The 22,237-nt window shown below is 35.5% G+C and overlaps 2 protein-coding genes across 2 annotated transcripts; both read right to left on the bottom strand.

Annotated features, from left to right (window-relative positions):
• Positions 1-7,206: 7,206 nt before the first annotated feature.
• Pburs (bursicon subunit partner of burs) lies at positions 7,207-7,991 on the bottom strand. Its single transcript, XM_018001661.2, has 2 exons — positions 7,718-7,991; positions 7,207-7,641 (listed from the first exon to the last, which is right to left on the bottom strand). Exons 1-2 carry the CDS (start codon positions 7,973-7,975, stop codon positions 7,471-7,473), a joined length of 429 nt encoding a protein of 142 aa, XP_017857150.1. The 5' UTR covers positions 7,976-7,991; the 3' UTR covers positions 7,207-7,470.
• An 11,649-nt stretch (positions 7,992-19,640) lies between these two features.
• On the bottom strand, positions 19,641-20,625 carry Cpr35B (Cuticular protein 35B). The gene is made up of 2 exons (XM_018001298.2): positions 20,533-20,625; positions 19,641-20,478 (listed from the first exon to the last, which is right to left on the bottom strand). The coding sequence occupies exons 1-2, from the start codon at positions 20,542-20,544 to the stop codon at positions 19,783-19,785; spliced, it is 708 nt and encodes a 235-aa protein (XP_017856787.1). The 5' UTR covers positions 20,545-20,625; the 3' UTR covers positions 19,641-19,782.
• Positions 20,626-22,237: the final 1,612 nt, after the last annotated feature.

The following is a 22,237-nucleotide window of genomic DNA, read 5'->3' as shown; positions in this document are numbered from 1 at the left end:
CGGCTGACACAAGGCAGCTTCAAATAGCCCATGAGTTCTAGATCCTATAATATACATGTATTAAAATATATATATAATGTATAAGAACAAACGAATATATAAATATGTGTAAGTTCCCGAGCAGTTGGATAATCGTAGCCATAGCTATTCTATCCGTTTTCTAGTCAAAGATGATTATCTAGATAACTTGCAGAGATTTGTAATTATTCATAATCAGTATCAAAATGTACCAATATATAATCGATATACATTATGTATAGCTGTGGATAGTTAAGATCATTTTTGATCAAAAATTTGGAGAGCTTTTACGCATTTACTATATGTCATTTATATTATATTGTTTTTATTTTCAAAATTAATAAATTAATTAATTAATTGTAAAATGTTCGTTTGAGTAACAAATATATTTTATTTACTGCTTCCGTGGAAAATTTAAATAGAATAAAATATAAAATAAATAATAATAATAATCAAATAATATATATATATAAAAAAAAAAACAAACAATTTAAACATTTTTTATAACAATTATTATTAAAATAGAAATTAAATAAATAAAAAAATAATAAGAAAATTTCATTAAAAATTTATTAAAAAAATAAATAATAATAATATACATTAATATAAATAAAGAAACAATTTTTATAATAATTATTATTAAAATAAAAAAATAAATATAAAAAAAAAAAAAACAAAAAATAATGTGATTATTTGTAAAATTAATCTACATTTCGCTTTTAAAATAAGAATAAAATTTAATCTTTCAAGCGTGCCTACTTTTCATTTTTTATCCCTTTAAATGTCCAGAATTTATAATTATAATTTTAGAATAACTTTGGGTTTCACTTCGCTAAGAAATAATAAATCACTCTAGAGATCCAAAGCTTATTCAAATCTCTATCTGCTCCTGCTATAAATCAGACTCAAGCTTTTGCCATTCACCTAATGAGTATCTCTTAGTCCAATGTGAATATGTGAATTTTAAACCAAAATGCTTTTGAGCTTTGTCCAAGTATTAAATTATTATTGAGCCACCGCAATCAGCTAGTCAATTTGCTTGAGCCAAATGCATAAATTCAAAAAAAAAAAAAAAAATAATAATAATAAATAAAAATAAATAAAAATAAAAAAAAAACGGGAAAAATATGATAATAATAGTTAATAGCATTAGTCTAAACTAAAGTCATAACATAAACATAAACACAACATAAATTCCAATCAATGTGAAACTAATGTGCTAATGACACGGCAAAGAGTTGCCAAACTCAATAAATACCAAATCCTATATAAAGAGGGAGAGAGAGAGGGAGAGAGAAAGAAAGAGAGGGGGAAAGAGAGACGATCGAGAGATCTATAAATGATGTCATGCCAAAACCGAGCTAATGTGGGCGCGCATCATCTAGTTGTTGTTGTTGTTGTTGTTGTTGTATTTTACATTAAGAGCTTTTTTTCCAACAGCAAATTTGATTTTGGCGCTGCTTTTGTTAATTGTTTACATTTCGCCTTCGGCATTCAAATAAAAGATATACAAAACTATATATAAAGCAAATGACACTTGGACAGAGACAGAGAGAGGGAGAGGCAGAGATAGAACGAGACAAACTTTATATTAATTGCAAAATCATGCAAATCGACAAACAAATTATATATGTTTGAAAAGGCAGACAGAAACCAAAGATGGAAATTAATTGCCAATATCAACGCATTTGAACACAATAAAGAAAAAAAACAAGTAAGAAAGCTCTAGTCGAGACTGCTCGACTACGAGATCCCCTGAACCCTTGGAGCAATAGATATTTCAATAATTTTTCGCGTCTTTCAGCTTACCCAAGAAACACGCACACACACACACAGGCATACATACACACACACGCATACATACACACACACGCATACAGACACACATACACACACACACACGCATACATACACAAACGCATACACACACACATACACATACACACACACATACACAAACACATACACACACATACACAAACACATACACACACATACACACACAAGCACCCACGCATAAACGCATGGACTGCAGTGTGCGCTTACTATGAGAACTTAATTGTTTAATAACTTTTTTATGGACGTACGATCCTCATGAAACTTTCAGATTATGATTATAACATGGATATGCATGTAATTGCCAAAGCACAAGTCTCTAGTATTTGAAATACGCTTTTTACAAAAGTGAGGGTGAGGGGGTGAAGAGAGGGGGTTGGAGACTCTAGCAATAAAGGTGTAGAAGATATAATTTTATAACTGGTTTTCGATAAGGTTTTTTATCGATAAAAAAAGATCGGGATGAGTTATCGAATTTTAATGATAAACTTGATATGCGCGCTGTAATTACGGACATTTTAAAAAAAATTTGAAGTCTCTAGCTCTTATATCTTCTGAAAACGACGCGTTCATACATACGGACAGACGGACAGACGGACAGACAGACGGACAGGGCCAAATCAACTCAGCTCGTCACCCTGATCAAGAATATATATACTTCGTGGGGTCTGCCACGCCTCCTTCTCCCTGTTACATACATTTCAACAAAACCATTATACCCTGATTTCCCATTGAAAATGGGTTCAGGGTATAAAAAAATAGCTGAAATATATGTGTTAGGGTTGGCTGGCTGCAAATGCTTATGAATGTTTTTATTGTTTTTTCTTTCAAATTTGTTATTAATTAAGAGTCATTTATTAAACAACGCGCAGTCGGAAGAAATCGAACAATGCGAATTCATAGACACAGCGGCATTGCTTTGTTGCTCCGTTTAATTTATAACTAATTAATATGCATCAATTTTTTATGCGCACACACACGCACATACATACAAATATGCATTGGCAAGCGAGACAATGGAAGACAGAATCATAATCATAAGAAAATTTATTACCATATTTAGTGTACAATGCGAGACAGATTGCATACAAATGTCTTTACGAATATATTCGAATATATAAATATATGTGTATGTATGTATAAAGCTAAATGATATATAAATGCATATGTATATATACAGTGTATCAGCTTAATATTAGATTTTTTGTATTCTCCAACTTCAAATGGAAATAAAATATGTATTCTTACTTAAAATAAAAATAGTATAAATGGTAAGTTAGAGATTGAAAAATTATCCTTTCATAGAGCTACATATATTTCAATGTATTATATTTCACATAACTTACAAAATAATAATAAAAACCCATTAACCATTCTTAAATTATGAAAGACATATGAGTTACAATGGAAAATGGATTATAGTACTAAATGTTACATATACTAACTTGGTATAGGATTTCCCTTTGACAGCCATAATTTTTGGTGGGTACAAATTAATTACTTCAGCTTAGCAGCTTAGTTGAATTGAATTTAAATAGAATAATTTTATATATTCAGAATCTGAATTTCAGATAGTTACCTATAGTTTTTACCCTTTTGTGTTTTCCGTTTGCCTTCGGATCTTCTAAATATCTATATATATATCTATCTATCTATCTATCACTTCTGAAGCTTCTTTCTGACAATACTTTGAATCTGGAACAAGTTTACTTTTTGACATTTCTATTAACTGAAACTTTTTCTATCTTTCCTCGAAATATAGTGAATGTATAGAAGCAAAAAAATGGGTGCGTCCAGCCAAGACCAGCCGTATATCGATAGAGAGGGCCGTAACACTGTGTGTCAGTTAGATATGACTTGTTATAGAGTACTTTTATGACTGCGGCTTGCCTTGATTGCAATATGAAACTTGGGCTATATAATATATAGATGTACATATAATCATATAATCAATAAAAATCTGTGCGTCAACTAGTTCTTTGACGCACAACTGCAAATAATAAATTTCATTACGGGGAATCTAAAAGAGAATATATTTATAATCATTTGTTTACTCACTCTCATAAACTAATTAATTTAACAACGAACTCATATCAAAGAACTGAAAAAAATTGAGTATTTTCTATTGCTCACGATTGTAAAGATTTGCTTTTATAGAAATATAGGTGAAATGAATAATTTTTTATGAAATTATTATATTAAAATGAATTATAATAATAATTCTATTCATAAATTATAAATGTTTAAAAATTATTAATAATTTAATTAATAAATATAAAACAAATTTCTAAAAGCTTGACGCTTCTATTCTTTTCTTTATATTCAAAGTCTTGAGATTTGAATTGGAATAAATTGTACGAATATTCTTAGATTTAAATACATATTTACATACATACATACATACATATATAATCTACCTTTCATTGAAACTATTTATTTTAAGTATTTTATGAAGTCGACTATAGTTGATAATTAAATCATACTTAATCAGCTTTGCCTACAATGTAGCTGTTGTCTTGTTTATGATCTTAAGTGCTCAAAAGAGATTGAATAAAATTACTATCACAATAATAATACAAAGTAGGCTCTAATTTAATTACACTAATAGACAAATACTCTGACTTTTTACTTGGCTTTATATAGTGCACATAGGCAGGGCTTTAACTTTGTATAGAGCTCGAGTATAATATACATAATACATATAAATATCTGCAATATTGATATGTCTATATATATCTAATATATATCAATATCTGTAATATTGATATATCTATATATATCTAATATATATCAATATCTCTGCCTCTCTCGTTTTTTATACTTATTTCGCTCTTATCTCTGTATCTAATATATATAAATTAGTAAATATTAGCAAATATTTAGTATGGAAATATTATTACCCTATAATCCGGCTATAACGATTCGCAAGGGATTGTCAGAAGACGCTATAGCTCTATAAGTTTACTCATAAAAGTTTGTGTGGGGACCAGAATTTTCTTCAAAATAATCGTACGGACACTATAAGTGGAGTCTTTATAGCCGGAATCTACTATATATTGCAAAATTTGATCATCCCTTAGATCGTTTTCCTTCACACTTGTCGCGTTGACCTTTGTGTAGCGCATCTGTTCATTTTGCAATATTAAATAAGTTTTGCCAATATATAACATATATCAATATTGCTGTCTCTCTCTCTCTCTTTTTCTCCTTCTCTATTGTACTTTTCTTCTCAGCTCTGTATCTTATTGATAAATATATTTAAATTTGTCATCTTATAGATCATTTACCTTCACACTTGTCACGTTTTACCCCTTTGTAGAGCATCAGCAAGTCGATCATTTTGTCCACATTTAATAAGCTCTGGCAACATTGTTGCCAACTTCAAGCACAACTGCTGTCAATAATGACCAGCTAGTCAGTCGACTGAGTGTTTCTGCTATATGGCTAATAAAGTATTCGCTTAAACCGATTTTAATTTCAAATTGACTCATTAGGCAGCCGTATCGCTCTTGCTCTCGCTCCCTCTCTCCCCTTCCACTCCTTCTCGCTGTCTCTCTCTGTGTATAGAGTTGTAGTGCTATGTATGCTTACCCACCCGGAAAGAGACCTCGCGCAAAACATAATAATCAAGCATAAACTGCACTTAGACTGGAGACCGAAGACTGAAGACTGAAGAGAGAACATTCAGGACTTGGTTTGTGAGCTGTTATTTAGTTGCAGTTGCAGTTGCAGTTGTTGTTGTTGTTGTTTCTGCTGACCATAAGTGTATGTGTATGTGTGCAGTCGGTGTCCACGGGCTGGGCCACGTTGATTAAAAAGCAAGTGCACGAGGCGCATTCGCCGGTTGCTTAATTGTAAATTGGTGCGCGTTTTGCAGCGGGCTGAATTATAATTTCATGTTCACAAGCACATTTGCACGCACTGTAATTTACTTAAGCATTCTGCCGCTATCCATATAATCACCAGCTGCCTGACTGCCTGACTGCCCGTCCCTCCCTCCGTCTCACTCTCTCTGCCTTTCGGACTGTGCGAAACTCATAATTTAGCTGACACGCCCATTAACAACAGCCCCGATCCGAGCAAGAGCAACAGCAACAGCAACTGCCTCAGCCAGCAGCCAGTGGATGGAGCCTTTGTTGGGTGGCATCGCGTCAGTTGCTCCATCAACAACAGCGCAACGTGCCGACACAATATAAATTATATATAACATGCATTAGCGCATCTTCAGGCACTGAGCAGGCTCCACTCACAGAGTGAGAGAGAGAGAGAGACGGGGGGCAGCTAGTGACTTCACTGATCGAGTCACGCACCTTTCGCTGCGTGAAGCCACGGGGCTGGCAGCTCCCATTACAAGTTACGGATGTGAGCAAATAGTTGGACATACCTCTCTAGTCGGACTCTGAAGCAGGTTCCTCCATCTAGATAATACTATATGTTTAATGTAGGTTTTTACTAAAATTCCTTAAACATAACATTCATTCTGGAGCCATTGTCTGAAGTTATGTTGCCTGTGTAATCAAATGCTTGTATTAATTGAACAGGGAGTACATTGAGCTTTTCTTGGGTTACACTGTATTAGGTTGATTTTCACTTAATTTTACATCCACTATTGCTTTGGAACCATTTATATATATCGAAAATATATTAATTGTAAAATCGAATAATTGAAAATCGAATAAATTCGAAGTTCTTGAAATTCGTTCTCCATAATTCTCCATAACTAGATTAAAAAAAAAAAAAAAAAAAAAAAAAAAAAAAAAAAAAATGTACCCTTGCCATTTTGAATTGTAATTGCAGTGGTTCACAGCTTGTTTGACCCACCATAAAATATAAAATTCAACTGTTCATAACTAGGAAGTAAATAGAAATTTTAAAAAATTTTTAATTATTTTTATTATCAATATATAATACCAACATATAATAGTTAGTCACAAGCTACTAGTGTTACTCTTATTAAATCCATATTATGTTTAGTGAGCCCTAACGGTCCTCTATTTATATATATATATATATATATACCTCATGAGTATTTCTTTCTGCCTCTCTAACAATTCTTAAAAGTTAAGTATTTTAAAATATTTTTTCATAATACTTCAGAGCTAAAAAAGTTGCAAATTTTTTTTTGGCAGTTGTAATTAGCAAAACCTGAATAAGCACTCTATATGGCGCTGGTTAGAGGATATATATAGCATAGCTATGTTTGCTACAATTGAACAATTCATCCCTATTTTTTTTTAGAAGTATTTCGCCATGAAAAAACTTGGCATAATCTGTGCAAAAAATATTCTAGCCAGATGCCGCAGAGCAAAACAAAAACAGAACCTCAAGCTGCAAATGGGAAAACATCCGAATATTTGCTGCAGAGCCTCGGGTAAATTGGCAAAATATGCAATATTTGACATGGAGTTTGCGGTTGGAATCAGAGAGCCCACGGCGTGCACAATTGACTGTCGAAAGGTCGGCGGGCAAATCAACTGGATGTCAATCAGCGTATCAAACACACAGCTGTTATACTGGAGGCAATAGAAACAACAATTGAATATTTGTGGGAGGCAAAAGCCCGTGCGATGGGGAAACTTTATTTGGTTTAAGCTGTGGACTGGAATGGGGATTGGATTAGCGTGTAAAGTCGCCGCACTTGAAGCATTTGCATTCAGTGGGCTCCCGCAGGCGAATGTCCATGGTGGCCATCTCGGGGGATGAGAGGCGAGTGCCGTCCGGATCGTAGCAGTGGGTCAGCGTGATGACCTTCTCCTTGAGGAAGCTTTCGCGGCAGCAATAGCACTCCTGAGGAGAGAGTTAAAGCGAGAGAGAGAGAGAGGGAGTAGGAGGGAGAATCGGGAATTTCAATCGATATACTCACTTTCAGAAACCCCGTCGGAGTTATCACCGAGGGCTGCACCTGGCTGTTGCAGAGGCCCTCGCACTTGTTGACTATGACGTCGGCGTTGCAGGTGCGCTGCATGCGGCCCAGCTCGTCGAACTCCTCCTTGATCAGGTGAATCTCGGACTTGAGAGTCTCGCAGTTCTCGTCGCCGGTGCCCTGGCTGTAGCGCAACGCCCTCGGGCATTGGGGCAGGACCACTGCGACGGCGACCAATAGCAATTCCTGGAGATGCATCCTCGACGGCTTCACACTTGACTGTTGACCCTGGCCCACGCGGCTGCCGCTTTTATAGAGCTGCCCAGTGCCGGGTCACAGTTGCAATTCGATTTGATGGGCTCGCCGAATGAATTATATGCGACTCTCTGATGGAATGTTTGTGTTACACGCCGCAGTGGGTCCCAGTGGAAAGTGGGCTAAGTTGCGGTAGGACTGAATGACCATGTAATCAGCCGCTGATGTCGATGGCGATGTCGATGTTGTGTTCTCTCGTTAATTGGTGCTTAAATCAAATGACTGGGCTATAACTTGCAAATGAAGCAGAGCTGTGAAATCGAGTGAAGTACAAAAAATAGCCAGGAATAGATTTAAATAATTCCCAAATTAGAATACTCCATAAGAATATTTTTATATGAGCTTTAAATGTTTTTGTTGATTGATTATATTTATTTATATATTATATTATTTAATAATATACATAATAAAATATAAAAATTATAGACTGAATGCGAACAAGGTAACTGGGACAATATGTTACATACTATGAAAGTTGTTGTTTAAAATTAATAAAATTATCAATATTCCCCATATTTTTTTTTTTCATTTTTATTAATATTATTATTTATTTATTTTTATTTTATTTTAATTTTTTTTTCCTGAAGTGTAGAGTGTTAATATAAAAAGCCAATTTTAACAAAAATTGTATTTAATATTTTACATTCTAAGCCTCTTTATTTATCAGAATAAAAAAATAAAAAGAAGTCTATATAATTGTATTAAAATTAAAAATCAATTGTAACGGTTTCCGACTATCTCAGAATCAAGAAAAATTTTATTTCAAAATTTAAAATGAAATAAAATATTTATTGATATTATTTTGAATTGTGTTAAGCGAATGTCAATTAATGTGAGCATTGGGCTATACGATAAGGAATATTCTATAAAATAATAATAAGTAACATAAATTGTATGATTTTATATTTATACTTAGAGTACGAGAATTTAAAGTGTATACTTGTATTATATAATGAGTTATCATGACAATCGATGGATTGATCATATATTATATAAAATAATTATAATAATTGTATAGCTATCTATCTATCTATCTATTATTGTCATCATTATTTAGAATCCGACTTAAGATCAATAAAAATATGTCTTTGAGATAACTTGTTCTCTTTAAGTACTGTAGATTAATTGATGATTAATATATCATATCATATATAAATATAATATCATTTCTATGGCCCATAATTCATTTGGTTCGTGATACATTTGTAGCCTTAATCAGCGGCAGACATTTGTTATGTACATATGATTTGGCCAGCTTTACATCGAGCCAATTTATCCACACACACACACACACACACATGGGGAGGAACTTCCATCTGTGCCCAAGAGGCAGTTCTCGTGGCGCTCACGTTAACCAAATGTCTCGATGGAAGTTGAAGTCTGCCCGCCAGTGTTATCGTCCAGCCCTCTGCCATCTTCGTCGCGCCCAACTTTAGCTAGCCCAACGCAACCCGCTTCTCACCCAACCGCAGCAACCCGCATCAGGCCGGGCCAAGCCGGAGCGACCCGGGCCGGGAATATGGCTGCGCTTTAGAATTATCGACGCAAACGCAAAAGTCTCAATGGCGCAGTAAATTATGTTTTATTATGCAATAAAGTCAACCATAAAAATGCTGCAATAAATTAAATTAACTACTAAAAATGCTGATTTTATTTTTTTTCGCCCCCGTTCCGTCATCCTCCTGCAAAAATGCCACGGTTTGTCCTGGCCCAAGTAAAGAAAAAAAAAAAAAAAAACAACTTTTAGCATTTTATTCAGGCTCGTTTCGTTTCAGTGTTCCCTCTGTGATTGGGGTTACTTGTCTATTCGCGGCATTTGAGCAAAAATTATTGTTGCTTTTCGCCTAGTATTATTATTGTTTATTGCTCTCGGACAGATGTTCCAGCTGTTACTCGCGGCACGACGATATAAGCAGAGCGTTCGAATCAATCACTCCTACATGTGATGCACGTTATGATGTATTTATTATTAACCTATTATTAATTTTGTAGTTTATCCAACATTTGCTAACGGCAATCGAACGTATTAATTTATTAATCTGATGGCATGAACTGAGTTTAAAGCATTTGAGTTGAAGTTGCGAATAAGTAAAAAAAAGTCTAATTAAAATATTTCAAATTTCTGTAAGTTATAAATTTAACTATGTAAAGTATTCAGGATGAGTTAAAAAATAAAATAAAAATATTCCTTTACAGAGTAGATAAGTTATTCTAAAATGAAATTAATTAATAATTATTAATTATTGGATCTTTTTTTATAAAATTTCTATATATAATGCTTTGGTAGTTTCTTAACAAATATTTTATATTTAAATTTATTTCATTTTGGGTTTTCATACATATTTAAAATAAAGTAATATATTATAAGCTAACAGAATCTAATAATATTTACAGTTAACCCAAGCGTAAATAATGTAAATTTCATCCGTAAATGCTTTCTACAATAATTGGATATGTATTTACATATATATATGTATATATCGTTGGCAGTTAGTTCATAAAAAAAGAGACACAGTGTCTAAACTTCAAAGGATAATACGGTGTAGAGGAGAATATGCTTGGCAAATAAATGGCTTCCAGGCTTTTCGGCTTGCAGTGGAAGCGGATGCACACGGCTGATAAACCGAACAACGGGCCCATATGAAAAAGTAACAACAAAAGCGCAATGTTTTAAATAAATAAATAAATATGACACATAAATACAAAGCGCTGGGCAAAAAAAATAACAAAAACAAAAAAACAATGGCTCGACAGCCACTTTTTCAAAATGTGTGCGAAACAGGGCAACAATAATGAGAGAGAGAGAGTAAGAGAGAGAGAGAGAGAGAGGGAGAGCGAGCTAGAGAGGGGGAAGAAAAACATTGAAAGCCAACCGAGCGAGCGACAGGGCCCGACAGTTAATTCCGCGAAAGAGGAAATTACAATTCATGCCCTTTGGCGGGACTCCATGATTATCGGATCGAATTAGTGTCTGCCCGGACCTGAACCGGAGCTCGAGCCTGGGATCTGGGATCTGGGATCTGGTCGTTCGTCTCTCGTCTCTGGTATCTGGTATCTCGGCCTGCTTTTGTCTCATGTATGTATGCGTATGTGTGTGTGCGTGTGTGTCGGACTATCTGTGAATTGTCCTGGGGGCACATGTGCGCACATTCTTTATTGCCGGCGTTTGCAGCTTGCCCCATTTGAATGAACTTAGCAATTCATTTGTTGCTCTGTTCCGCAGTCTTCCCTCCCGCCCAGCTCCACTCTCCTTTGTTTCAATTCCGTTGTCATTGTGGACCACTCTCTCTCTCTCTCTCTTCCTTCCACTCCGTCTCTCCCACAGAGACTTTGCCCGTTTGGTGTTCCTGCTGTCAGTTTCAGAATTGCACTTTCCTCATAACTTTTGGCTTTCAAATATTTCAAATAGTCTGCATATGATTAATTTATGCATGAAAGCGGAAATCTGAAATTATTTTATTCTGCCAAACTGCTTATTACCACAAAGCATTGCTATCAATGAAATAGAAGGCCGAAGTTGAATTTGTTGAATATGTTTTAACAATGTGAAAACATGGAAATTATAGAGATTATACTAAAACACTGTTGTAATTATTATATATGTATTATTTTATTATATATTTTATATATATATATTTGCTACTCATTGGTGTTAAGTATACATATATTCGATTATTTTATTATCATTTAAGCTTATATAACCACAAAGAAATCATACTGTACATATTTCATTTTTGTGTAGATCTGCTTAGATTGTTAAGATCAAATATTAGGGGCTTTAATAAGGATACATTGAGCACGAACTATAACTGAAGTGCATGTGGGACAAATCCATCAAAACTATTAATAACTGTTTTAATTTGATATACGTGACATTTAATATTTAAAACTTAGCTATTTGATCTTTTAATTAATCTTAATCAAACTTCCAGATGTTATTTTCAGCAGATGATATTTTGTAAATTTTTTTTTTTTACTGAAATGCAATTATTTTCAGTTTGTAAAACTAGTTCTATAAAATTGTAAAAATACATAAAGTTATTTATATGAAAATTTATAATAATCGATCGGATTATATAAGAACAATATTTAATATATACGAAATAGCTACCATAAATAAATGTGGATTGAATGTTCCAAATATTTTAATATTTATCAAATTAAGTCAAAAATTAAATTTTTGTGTATATATCTGAAGCTCAGACTGATGCTAGTATGAATATATGAATTTCTAAGAGCTTTAAAGCAATGATTGAATTAAATGATTGAATAATTCAGTCAATACATTCAGTCCTTAACATGATAGTACCATGAGTCCTAGACATATCATATTCATCAACTTATCCTAGATTTTCTTTCTGTTGAATACGTTAAGTGAAATTGTGTGTCTTGCTGGACAAAAGAAAATCTGAGAAACTGTAGTTACTTAATTATATTAGGCTGTTCAACTGCCTTTGGGAACTGGCGGCTGGCAACTGGAAACTGGCATTTGACAAGACCTGACTCATTACGGCGAAGACATGTGTTAATTTATGTAACTTTCCCGAAATGCCATTGTGACGTTCATAAATCATTTTTGTGTTTCTATGTTTGTTGGGATCCGTCTGCTGTCTGTTGTCTGCCGTCTGCCGTTTGGCTGGGTCAGTGCCTACTCTTTTATGTTATTTTTAGTTAATTGTTTGCGCTGTAAAATGTTTATGCGTTTTGCCAGCAACAACAATAAACACGGCCTGCCTTTGGCCTCTTTGACTAATGTCTGCCGCGTGCACGTTTTTGCTTGGGTGATTTATTATGCGCAAAGTTTTCGAAAGGGTTTTTTTTTTCTTCTCTTGTTTTTTTTTTCTGCTCGAATCATATCAATCATATCGAAATTAATTAAGATTGCATAATAAACATCAAATACATGCAAACACATTTATAATTGCGAAACGCAACCTGCCGACTGTAGCCTCTCTGCGTTGCATAAATTGTAGAGCATATATGTACATACATATATCTGATTGTAATGAAAAATATGCAGAAATATAGGTGAAATTACACGGACTGTTTACTGCTAAAATATGGAATGATTCATACACGGTATCTATTCAGAGGTAGAGTCTCTAACAGGTAGAGTCCTTAAGAGGTAGAATATCTAAGAGGAAGAGTCTCTAAGAAAGAGAGAGAGAGAGACAGAGAGAGAGAATCTGTAAGAGGTAGAGTCTCTAAGAGGTAGACTTACTAAGAGAGAGAGAGAGAGAGATTCTCTAAGAGGTAGAGTCGCTTTGAGAGAGAGAGAGAGAGAGAGAGTATTTTAAAGGTAGAGTCTCTAAGAGAGAGAGAGATTCTCTAAGAGGTAGAGTCTCTAGGAGGTAGAGTCGCTTTGAGAGAGAGAGAGAGAGGGAGTATCTTAAAGGTAGAGTCTCTAAGAGGTAGAGTCTCTAAGATGTAGGGTATTTAAAAAGTTGAGTCTCTAAGAGGTAGATTCGCTTTGAGATAGAGAGAGAGTCTCTTAGAGGTTGAGTCTCTAAGAGGTTGAGCCGCTTTGAGAGAGAGAGAGAGAGAGAGAGAGAGAGAGAGAGAGCAAGTGAGAGAGTCTCTTAAAGGTAGAGTCTCTAAGAGATTGAGTCTATAAGAGGTAGAGTCTCTAAGAAGTAATTAATATTTAATATATTATATAATTAATATTATATATATTATAATATTTAATATTAATATTTTAATATTTCAAACCGACCTCGTTCCGTCTGTTCGATATTTTGGCACCAAATAATTGCAATGAGCTTTTGAAATGGGGTGAAATATATGTATTATTATTATTAATATTTATTTATTTCTAAAATAATTTTCAATTGAATAATATATTTTGAATTTCGAATTGAAGGAGTTGAACAACATACAAAAATACGTAATATGAGTCATAAATTGACTTTACACAGCATTCGCGAAAATAGTCAGTCCTACGTTCGGTGCGTCGATTATTGATGATTTTAGTCCAGCTGCTGTGGCTAGTGGAAAGCAATGGGGCTAGTTAGCCGGCAGTTAGCTTACATCACTACACTATACAACATAATTACAGTGCGTAGAGCGGCAAGAAAACATTCACTGGCCAGTGCAAGCGGAGAGAAACCCGTGATCGGCATTAAGACGAGGCTGTTATTAAGCTGATTGCCATTTGGGATAAGCATGCCCGAAATGGGCCTCGGTTATGTGTGGTTAGCACCTGAAAAGCCCCCAGCCAGGTGAATTGAGCACGACTTGCGATGCGATGCGGGACCTCGGGCCTCTCTAGATGGGACGATGAGTTGATGTGCTGCCAATCGTGATGCACAACTGACAGCCAGGGCGTTACACAGTTCTGGATTTCCAGTTGAAATTCTGGCATATATTGCATACTCACACATACTCAGACATACACACACACACACATGAATCTAACTGAGCGGCAACAGCAACCCAATTTTGTGATCATTAATCATGAAATCCACTCACTTGGCAGAGCCGCGACTGTAGCAATGACCCATTGAGGCAGCCATTGCGCATGAGCGCGTAAACAAGCATAAATTAATACGGCAACTAATTTAATTAGCCATAAATCAACGAGTTTATTAAACAGTAGCCCCCAATCATGCCAAATGTATACAGCCATAAACTGCCGCAAATTGGCTAATGCAAACGGCGACCCCAAAGTAATGCCCCATGTGATTATTTATCTTACACTGCGTGCCGCCCACAAGCCTCGCAATTTGGCCCCAGCCTCTGTCCCCCGCTCCCTCTCTCACTCGCTCTCGGCGGGTCTGCATGCACATTAAAAATCAGTTAAATTCAAATACGCCACAGACCCAAACACACACAGACACACACACTCACATGCACATACGAAACGGTCATAAACAATTTTCATGCATTTAGTCGGTCAGTTGGCACAGTCCGGAGACCAGAGACCAGTGACCAGATACTGTGGATCAGGGGGGCCGACTCCATGCTGCGAGTGGCCCAGTCGAGCCTGTCCGTCCACTCGCTGTGCGACCAAAAGGCATTTGACACATGAATTTCAAACATTTATGGTTATTATAAAGCATTTAAGATTATTATGCTTGCCATGGGCCATCAGTTACAATCGAGTGTATTTCGATTTTATATAATTTTGGCGTTGTCGTTTATGTCTTATGCTGCGTCGACACTTAAATTAAGTGCTAAAGCCAATTTGTCGGATATATTTTAGCTTCACTGAAATAACTTAAAGAAAGTTGTAGTATATACGGTCCTATGGATATACCATCTATTAGTTTCCGAGCACATGTATGTTAGATAGTATATTCGAGTAGTGCTTAAAAATATTCAAGTCTACTATTAAAATAAAAGTTATTAATAAAAATTATATTTATATTTTTAGCTTTAGTCATAAAATATATATTGGTTATATTTTCAGTCGATAAAAATAGAACAAATTTATTCGGATTTAAAAAAAATATTGTTCTTAATTTAAAATAATAAAAAAATTTATTAAATAATCTTTAATGCACAGAGAGGCTTTTGAATGTGTAAAAACTATTTTTTTAGTGAAAACTTAAGAAAATTTATTCCGTACTGCTCCGTGCTTCCGTGCTCTTGAAAATAAAAAAAAAAATTGTTTCTGTATCCTTGATATATTTAAGTGATTAATTAAATATAAAAGTGATTCAGTATGAAAACAAAATTTAAAAAAAAAATATTTTTTGTTCTAATGAAAATTAAAAAAAAATTAGTAACAAGGTAAAAAAGATGTATAATCATTAATTTTTAAAAAATTTTTTAAAATTAAAGTTATATAAAATATATAAAAAAATTATATTGCTAAATATTTCAATTTTCAAAAATAAAATGTTTTTATTTAAAATAAAAAATTCATTGTAAAAATTTATTGTTCAGTTAATATTCAGAGAAACTTTTTAAAATTTGTCGCCTTTAGAAACTTGATTGAATCGTTTAGTAAAAAAAACTAGAAGAGCTTTTAGTTTTGTTTAGTGAATGCCTTTGGTATTAAAAACAACAAAATGAGTTGGCTAATTAGTAAAGGCGGCAGTAACATGTTGTGTCAGCACGCTCTGAATGATAAGTGTTGGGCTATTGAAATTCAAGTTTTCCCATTGCCGGCGCAAACGAAATTCGAAAACGAAATCTTGGCCGAGCTGACAAATAAGTTACGCTTAATTTTGTGGCAAGCGTTTATAAACCGAGACACGCAACACATTTAGACAGCAAAGCACCTAAAGCGAAGCCATTAAAAACGCCACACTCTGATCAAAAATTCAAAGACCGACCGAACCAAAAGCCGAAACCAAAGCGAAAACCAAAACCGAAACCAAATCCGAACCCTCGACAGAAACTGACGCGAGTGCCATAAACTTTGAATTTTACGACGCTGTGTGGTCTCATTTGACATATTGTGGGCTTTACGATTCCAAAATTAATGACGCCAAAGCAGGTAACGGGGCGCTTTGGATTTGGGGGCGCCCTCACTGGGGTCTTGGAAGCTCGGTTCACTTCGACTAGCTTGGCTGACTCTTGGCTGGTGCCATACCGGTTTTGTGTATTTTAAACGACATTCTCATCAGTTAATAAGACACATACCCATTTTTATGGCATTAAACGACGACAAGTGAAACATAAAATATATATTTACTTCATTTTTATGCGCTTGCGAGGCAACAGCGAACCCAATTTGCAATGCAAATGATCGAAGCGTTTGCTTAGTCCAGCAATCTTGGGGCTTTGAGAGTCGGTCGTCTAGTTAAAAACAAATTCATTGAAGTGTTGGCAAAAGTTTTCTGTGTGTATGTATGCATGTATGTGTGTGTGTGTTTTTGTTGCTTTCGGTTTTCGGCAGCTGAAATAAATCGCAATCAGCCTAATTTACGATCTGAGCAACTTTACGTTCTGCGGAGCTCAAATTAAACAATTTAAATCTCATTTGGGCACATAAATTAAGCGCAAGTGTCAAACATCGAATTTATGATAAAACTGCATTTAACGCCATGTACTCTCTCAGATGAGCTAATTTAATGTCAACCTCGAGCCGATCGCAATAACGCGATATACGAACAAGTGCTAATTGCATTTAATATTTATTGATTTTGCATATTAATTAACTTTCGAATCTGTATACTCGATGTGTATATACTTATATAGACATGTGCAATCGGTTCAGCTTAATAGATTTATATTTCCTGTTCACGAATCTACTTAAGGCATAAATTTGGGTCTTAAGTGCGTTCGCTTTTATTTACGGCATAATAACATTATTTACCTCAATCGAGATTCGCATTAGCATATAACAATATCAAATTCTATGAATCTAATGGGCAAAACAGGGCCTAAGTGAAATTCGATAATGCGACGAGCAGATACCCTATACTCAATTTTGATTTTATTGCATGATGTAAAGATATTTATAATTTGAATTTGGGTCTCCTAAAGCTCAAATATCATTTAGCGTATAGGAATAATATTTTAAAAAGATTTTTCTACTATTAAAACTAAAATATTTAGTAAACTTTAGAATGTTGAATATATTGAGAGTGTTTTCTAGCAAAAGCAGAATATAAATTTAACAAAAGTAGATAATTTCTATCAAATCTTTTTCAATTAAGCATTTCTTTATAACTTTTTATGTATGTACATTATTGATATAACTTGTGTATATATAAGTCAGATTTTGTTTAAGTTTCTTTTGATTGATAAAATTTTGATATATGTATAATTCACAAGAATTCAGTCTTTAAATTTCAGGGTTTTATCCTTTTAATCTCTATGCACTTCTTAATTTCTCTCTCAATCTTCTCATTTGATTCATGAAACGAGATATTCTTAGCTCGTCAATCACTGTCAATCACTGAGGTTTCATAACAGGCCTCTGGTTTTTATATACTTCTAACCATTTTATGATTTATAATTCATATGATCAGTCATAGAAAATTGTCTATAAATATCATTGAGAGAGTGTTTTCTTGCAAAAGTAGAGTATAAATTTAACAAAAGTAGATAATTCCTATCAATTCTTTTTCATTTAAGCATTTCCTTATAACTTTTTTTTTCAGTCAGATATTGTGTTTAAGTTTCTATTGATTGATAAAATTTTGATGCATGTATAATTCACAAGAATTCAGTCTTTAAATTTCAGGGTTTTATCCTTTTCATCTCTATGCACTTCTTAATTTCTCTCTCAATCTTCTCATTTGATTCATGAAACGAGATATTCTTAGCTCGTCAATCACTGTCAATCACTGGGGTTTCATAACAGACCTCTGGTTTTTATATACTTCTAACCGTTTTATGATTTATAATTCATATGATCAGTCATAGAAAATTGTCTATAAATATCATTGAAGCTAAGCAATTGAGGTCAATCATAGTGGCTCAATACATCCACAATTATGATATAGCTACCTTCATAGCTTCAAGTAAATCAAAGGCAATCATCGAGTAGAGTAGAGTAGATGATCTATTCACATTTCAGGTCTCTAAAATAATTTGATTACGCTTCGGAGAGAGTCAATCACTCTCAATCATTTGTGATTTTAATAAAATGAAAACGCTTCTAGTATTAATGACCGAGTTGAGCTACCTTTTTAACACCGTCGAGCTGCTCATTTCGTGAGTGCCTAAAATGATTTGATTTAAAGTTCTCGCATAATGTGCTTGATGGGCCCAGGGACATTTTGTGGACTGCTCGTCCCATATTCATAAATCAGCGCTTATTTCGCAGCATGAGAGTGAGAGTATATCTGTGTGCGTGTGTGCGTGTGTGTGTGTGCGTGCGTGTGTATTGCTATTGCTACCCCTGTTGGCAGCAATTTGTTGGGCAGACAGGCTGCATCCTTGCGTTATCCTGGCCGACTCGTCCTCCGCCTTGTTGCTGTATTACAAATGACTGTGGAATATTTATAAGCATCATAAATTTAATTTATGTCGCCACTGCGCCCGCCGCGTTTATTGTGCGCATAATAAACGCTCTTCTCCATTTCGCACAGCCACCCCGACCGCCTCCTGCTCGCTCGCAGTTATCCGGCTATTGAAGTAATTTATTATTTTTATACGTTTCGTATATGTGTGTGTGTGTGTGTGTGTGTGTGTGTGTATGAGTGTATTTGTTTGTGGCACGCATTTTATACATTATACATAAAATATAGTGCGAAAATTGCAGTTGCTATTATTTTTATTTATTACACTCGCATTTTTTGCGTCGCGCAATTCGAATTTGTGTGGTAAGTGATAAAAATGTTTCCTTTTTTTTTCTAGGCTTTTGTTTTTGGTTTTGCCTCTGCTAATAGGGGTTGCTCTCTAGGCAGACAGACACTAAATTATGCCGGTACTCGTGATACTCTTGATTTGTGAATCTGTTTCAGCTATCTGAAATTTATTATATTAGCAAATTCATATGCTCTTGATTTAGTTTAGAAAAAATAATAATAAATTTATAATTCTATTTATGAATCTATTGAAGCGGCTTTTTTTTCTAAAACAACAAATTATGCTTGATACAGAAACAATTTATTGTTCTATTTATATTAAAGTACCATATGGAATGTGAATTAATTTCCAATAGATTTCGGTAATTTCTGCAGACAAACAATTGTTATGGGTTTTGAATCTGTAAGCCAATAGAGAAAACTAAGCGCATATTTCACATCGGAAAAATGTTGCAATTTATTTGGATATATAACAATAATATTTGGTAACCATGATGAGATCCCAGGGATCCATTGAGCTTTGTTTCGTTGCTTTACATTTTAATGATAGCTGTGTTCGTGTCCGCCGTAAGAGTGTTCATATCCTTCATCGTTACCAGCATCATGTCCGTGTCCGTGTCCGTGTCCATGTCCATGCTCCTGCTTCAGCGAGAAGCCGTGAGAGCTGGAGCCATGGTGTCCGCCCTCGTGGCCATGCGAGTGGTAGTGCTCATGGCCATGGCCAGAGTAGTCTGCGTGGCCCGACACGGAATGCTCCTCGAACTCGACTTTTCCGCCTGTGTAGCCGCTGTGTCCGTGGTGGACGGGCACGTGGTGGTGCACCTTCTCGCGATGCACTTGCGCCTCGAAGCCCTTGTGCTTGTCGGCTGTGTAGTGGACAGTACGCTTGTGGCCATCGGCATCGATCAGCTCATAGTGTCCAGTCACCTTGTGGCCATCCCTTGACTCGCTTTGCTCCTTCACGTCGCCCGTCTTGGGGTCCTTGACTCCGTACTTGAAGTGGTACTCGGCATGGGAGTCATGATGGTCGCCATGATGACCACCATGGTGCCCTCCATGGTGATCCCCTCCGCCTCCATGGTGGCCTCCGTCATGGTGGTCGTCGTGGGAGACCAGGTGCACAGATGCGTGACTGGTGGCTCCGCCATGACCACCATGACCATCATGACCACCGTGGAATGGTGCTGCTCGAACGAGCACAATGGTGAGCAAGGCAAAGGCGAAGGCAATGGAAATCTGCAGCAAAGGGGAGCTGTAAGTCAAAGGACTATAGATCCCTGTTGATCTTACCTTAGTGGCCATGGTGCTGCAGCTGACTTAAGCGTTGATCTGGCCTAGGCGTTGTTTGAACTCTGAACCCAAGCGAACTGTGCTTGAGTTGAGTTCAACCGTTCGTATTTATAGTCAGAGCTTAGTCAGATTTGGAGCTACTTTCAAATTTAGATTTAGTTACGCCCTTTCTGGGCCGAGCTTGGAGTGAATGTAGCTGCGCTTATACTTTCGCTGCAGCAATTACCGGCGTGTTTGGCAAGGCTTTTTTATTAATTTAAATGAAATCCACGGATAGTAATTCATTCCACAATTTATTGTGCCATCGATGGCCAATTTAAAATGACATTGTTTATGGCCGCCGTCGTCTCGTCGTCGTTTTCGTCGGCATAATCCCTGAAAGCTGAGCCCGTTGCGAAGATGAGGCAGCAAACGAGCTTCAAGATTTATATGCCAGCCGCACGTTGAGTCGTTGACGTCAATCAGCCTGACAAAAAGTCATCAGAATAGCAGCGTGGACCTTGTCTCGATGCCTCGATGCCTCGATTCCTCGATGCCCCCAGATGATCGAGCCGAGTGGCCGTTGTGCCAGATCCCATCGCCTGGCCGTCGTCAGTGGCTCACTGGCTCAGTGGTGCGGTGGTGCAGTGGTGCAGTGGTGCGATAGCTGCTGGCTACTGCCTGTCAGAAGTCAATCGGCTGCCGTCTGTCAATGTCGTGTCGCCTTCATCAAAGGCTCAGCTCTGCTCTGCAGTCGCCCTGGACAATGGAATTGAATGTCCGAAAGGACTCTACGCTCTGAGGGAGCTGTCAGCCCGAATACAATTTGCATTTGCATTTGATGCGTAAATTGGCTGCCAATGTGCAATTCCTTTACAACACATTCCGATTCTAATATAAATCTTCCTATTTAACTGTCTTGGGCGATTTGGTTGAATTGTGATTAAAGCTTTACTTTTATTCTTTAATTTATAGACTTTACACTTATTTGAAATAATATTCTTATTGATCTTTTTCTTTCAAATGCAGTCGAGTCAAAAATCGCGATAAGTCGTCAATAAAATTCTATCCCTTTGAAAGAAATTCGTTCTTAATAATTCTCGACGATCCGAATTTCTGTGTAAAACTATGAAAACCCCTTGCCTTTTCGAATTATCGGGATTATATTGCATATATAAAAACAGTACACAATGTCCACTCTTTCTTTCAATAATTAGTTGAGTTGGCGTATCTAAAGTTCGCCTAAAGAGTAAAGCATTTCAGATATTATAATATGCTGAAATATGTCTAATAAAAAATACTTTATACTCTGATTTTCCATTTTCAAAGGGCTTAAGGTATAATAAAAACAACTAAGTCATTCATACCATTTATCAACATTTTGTAATCTATTATAAAAGAAGCTTGATCCATGCTCTAAGTGATCTGTCCTGTGAATGTAGATCGTATACTTTTAAAAAATATAAAGCTTTCTTAAATTTCCTCCCTCGACAGGAACAAAGCAGATTAAAAGGCATCAGCTTTGTCACAGTTTCATTACATAAGTCAATCCACTTAGACAACTCGCTCAAATGATAAATGTAGAATGTACGAGAAGTCTCCAGGCTGCTAAAGACATTATTATATATTTTAATATTTATCACATGAGAGATAGAGTCCAAATTGTAGTCGTTTTGCTGCATTAGCGAGTATAACAAACATAAGATATGTGGAGTTATTATCATTA

This window comes from Drosophila arizonae, chromosome 3, assembly GCF_054131065.1.
Source record: "Drosophila arizonae isolate 15081-1271.41 chromosome 3, UAZ_ARI_1.0, whole genome shotgun sequence".
NCBI classification, from domain to species: Eukaryota; Metazoa; Arthropoda; class Insecta; order Diptera; family Drosophilidae; genus Drosophila; species Drosophila arizonae.
This window is presented reverse-complemented; position numbering and strand designations above follow the sequence as displayed.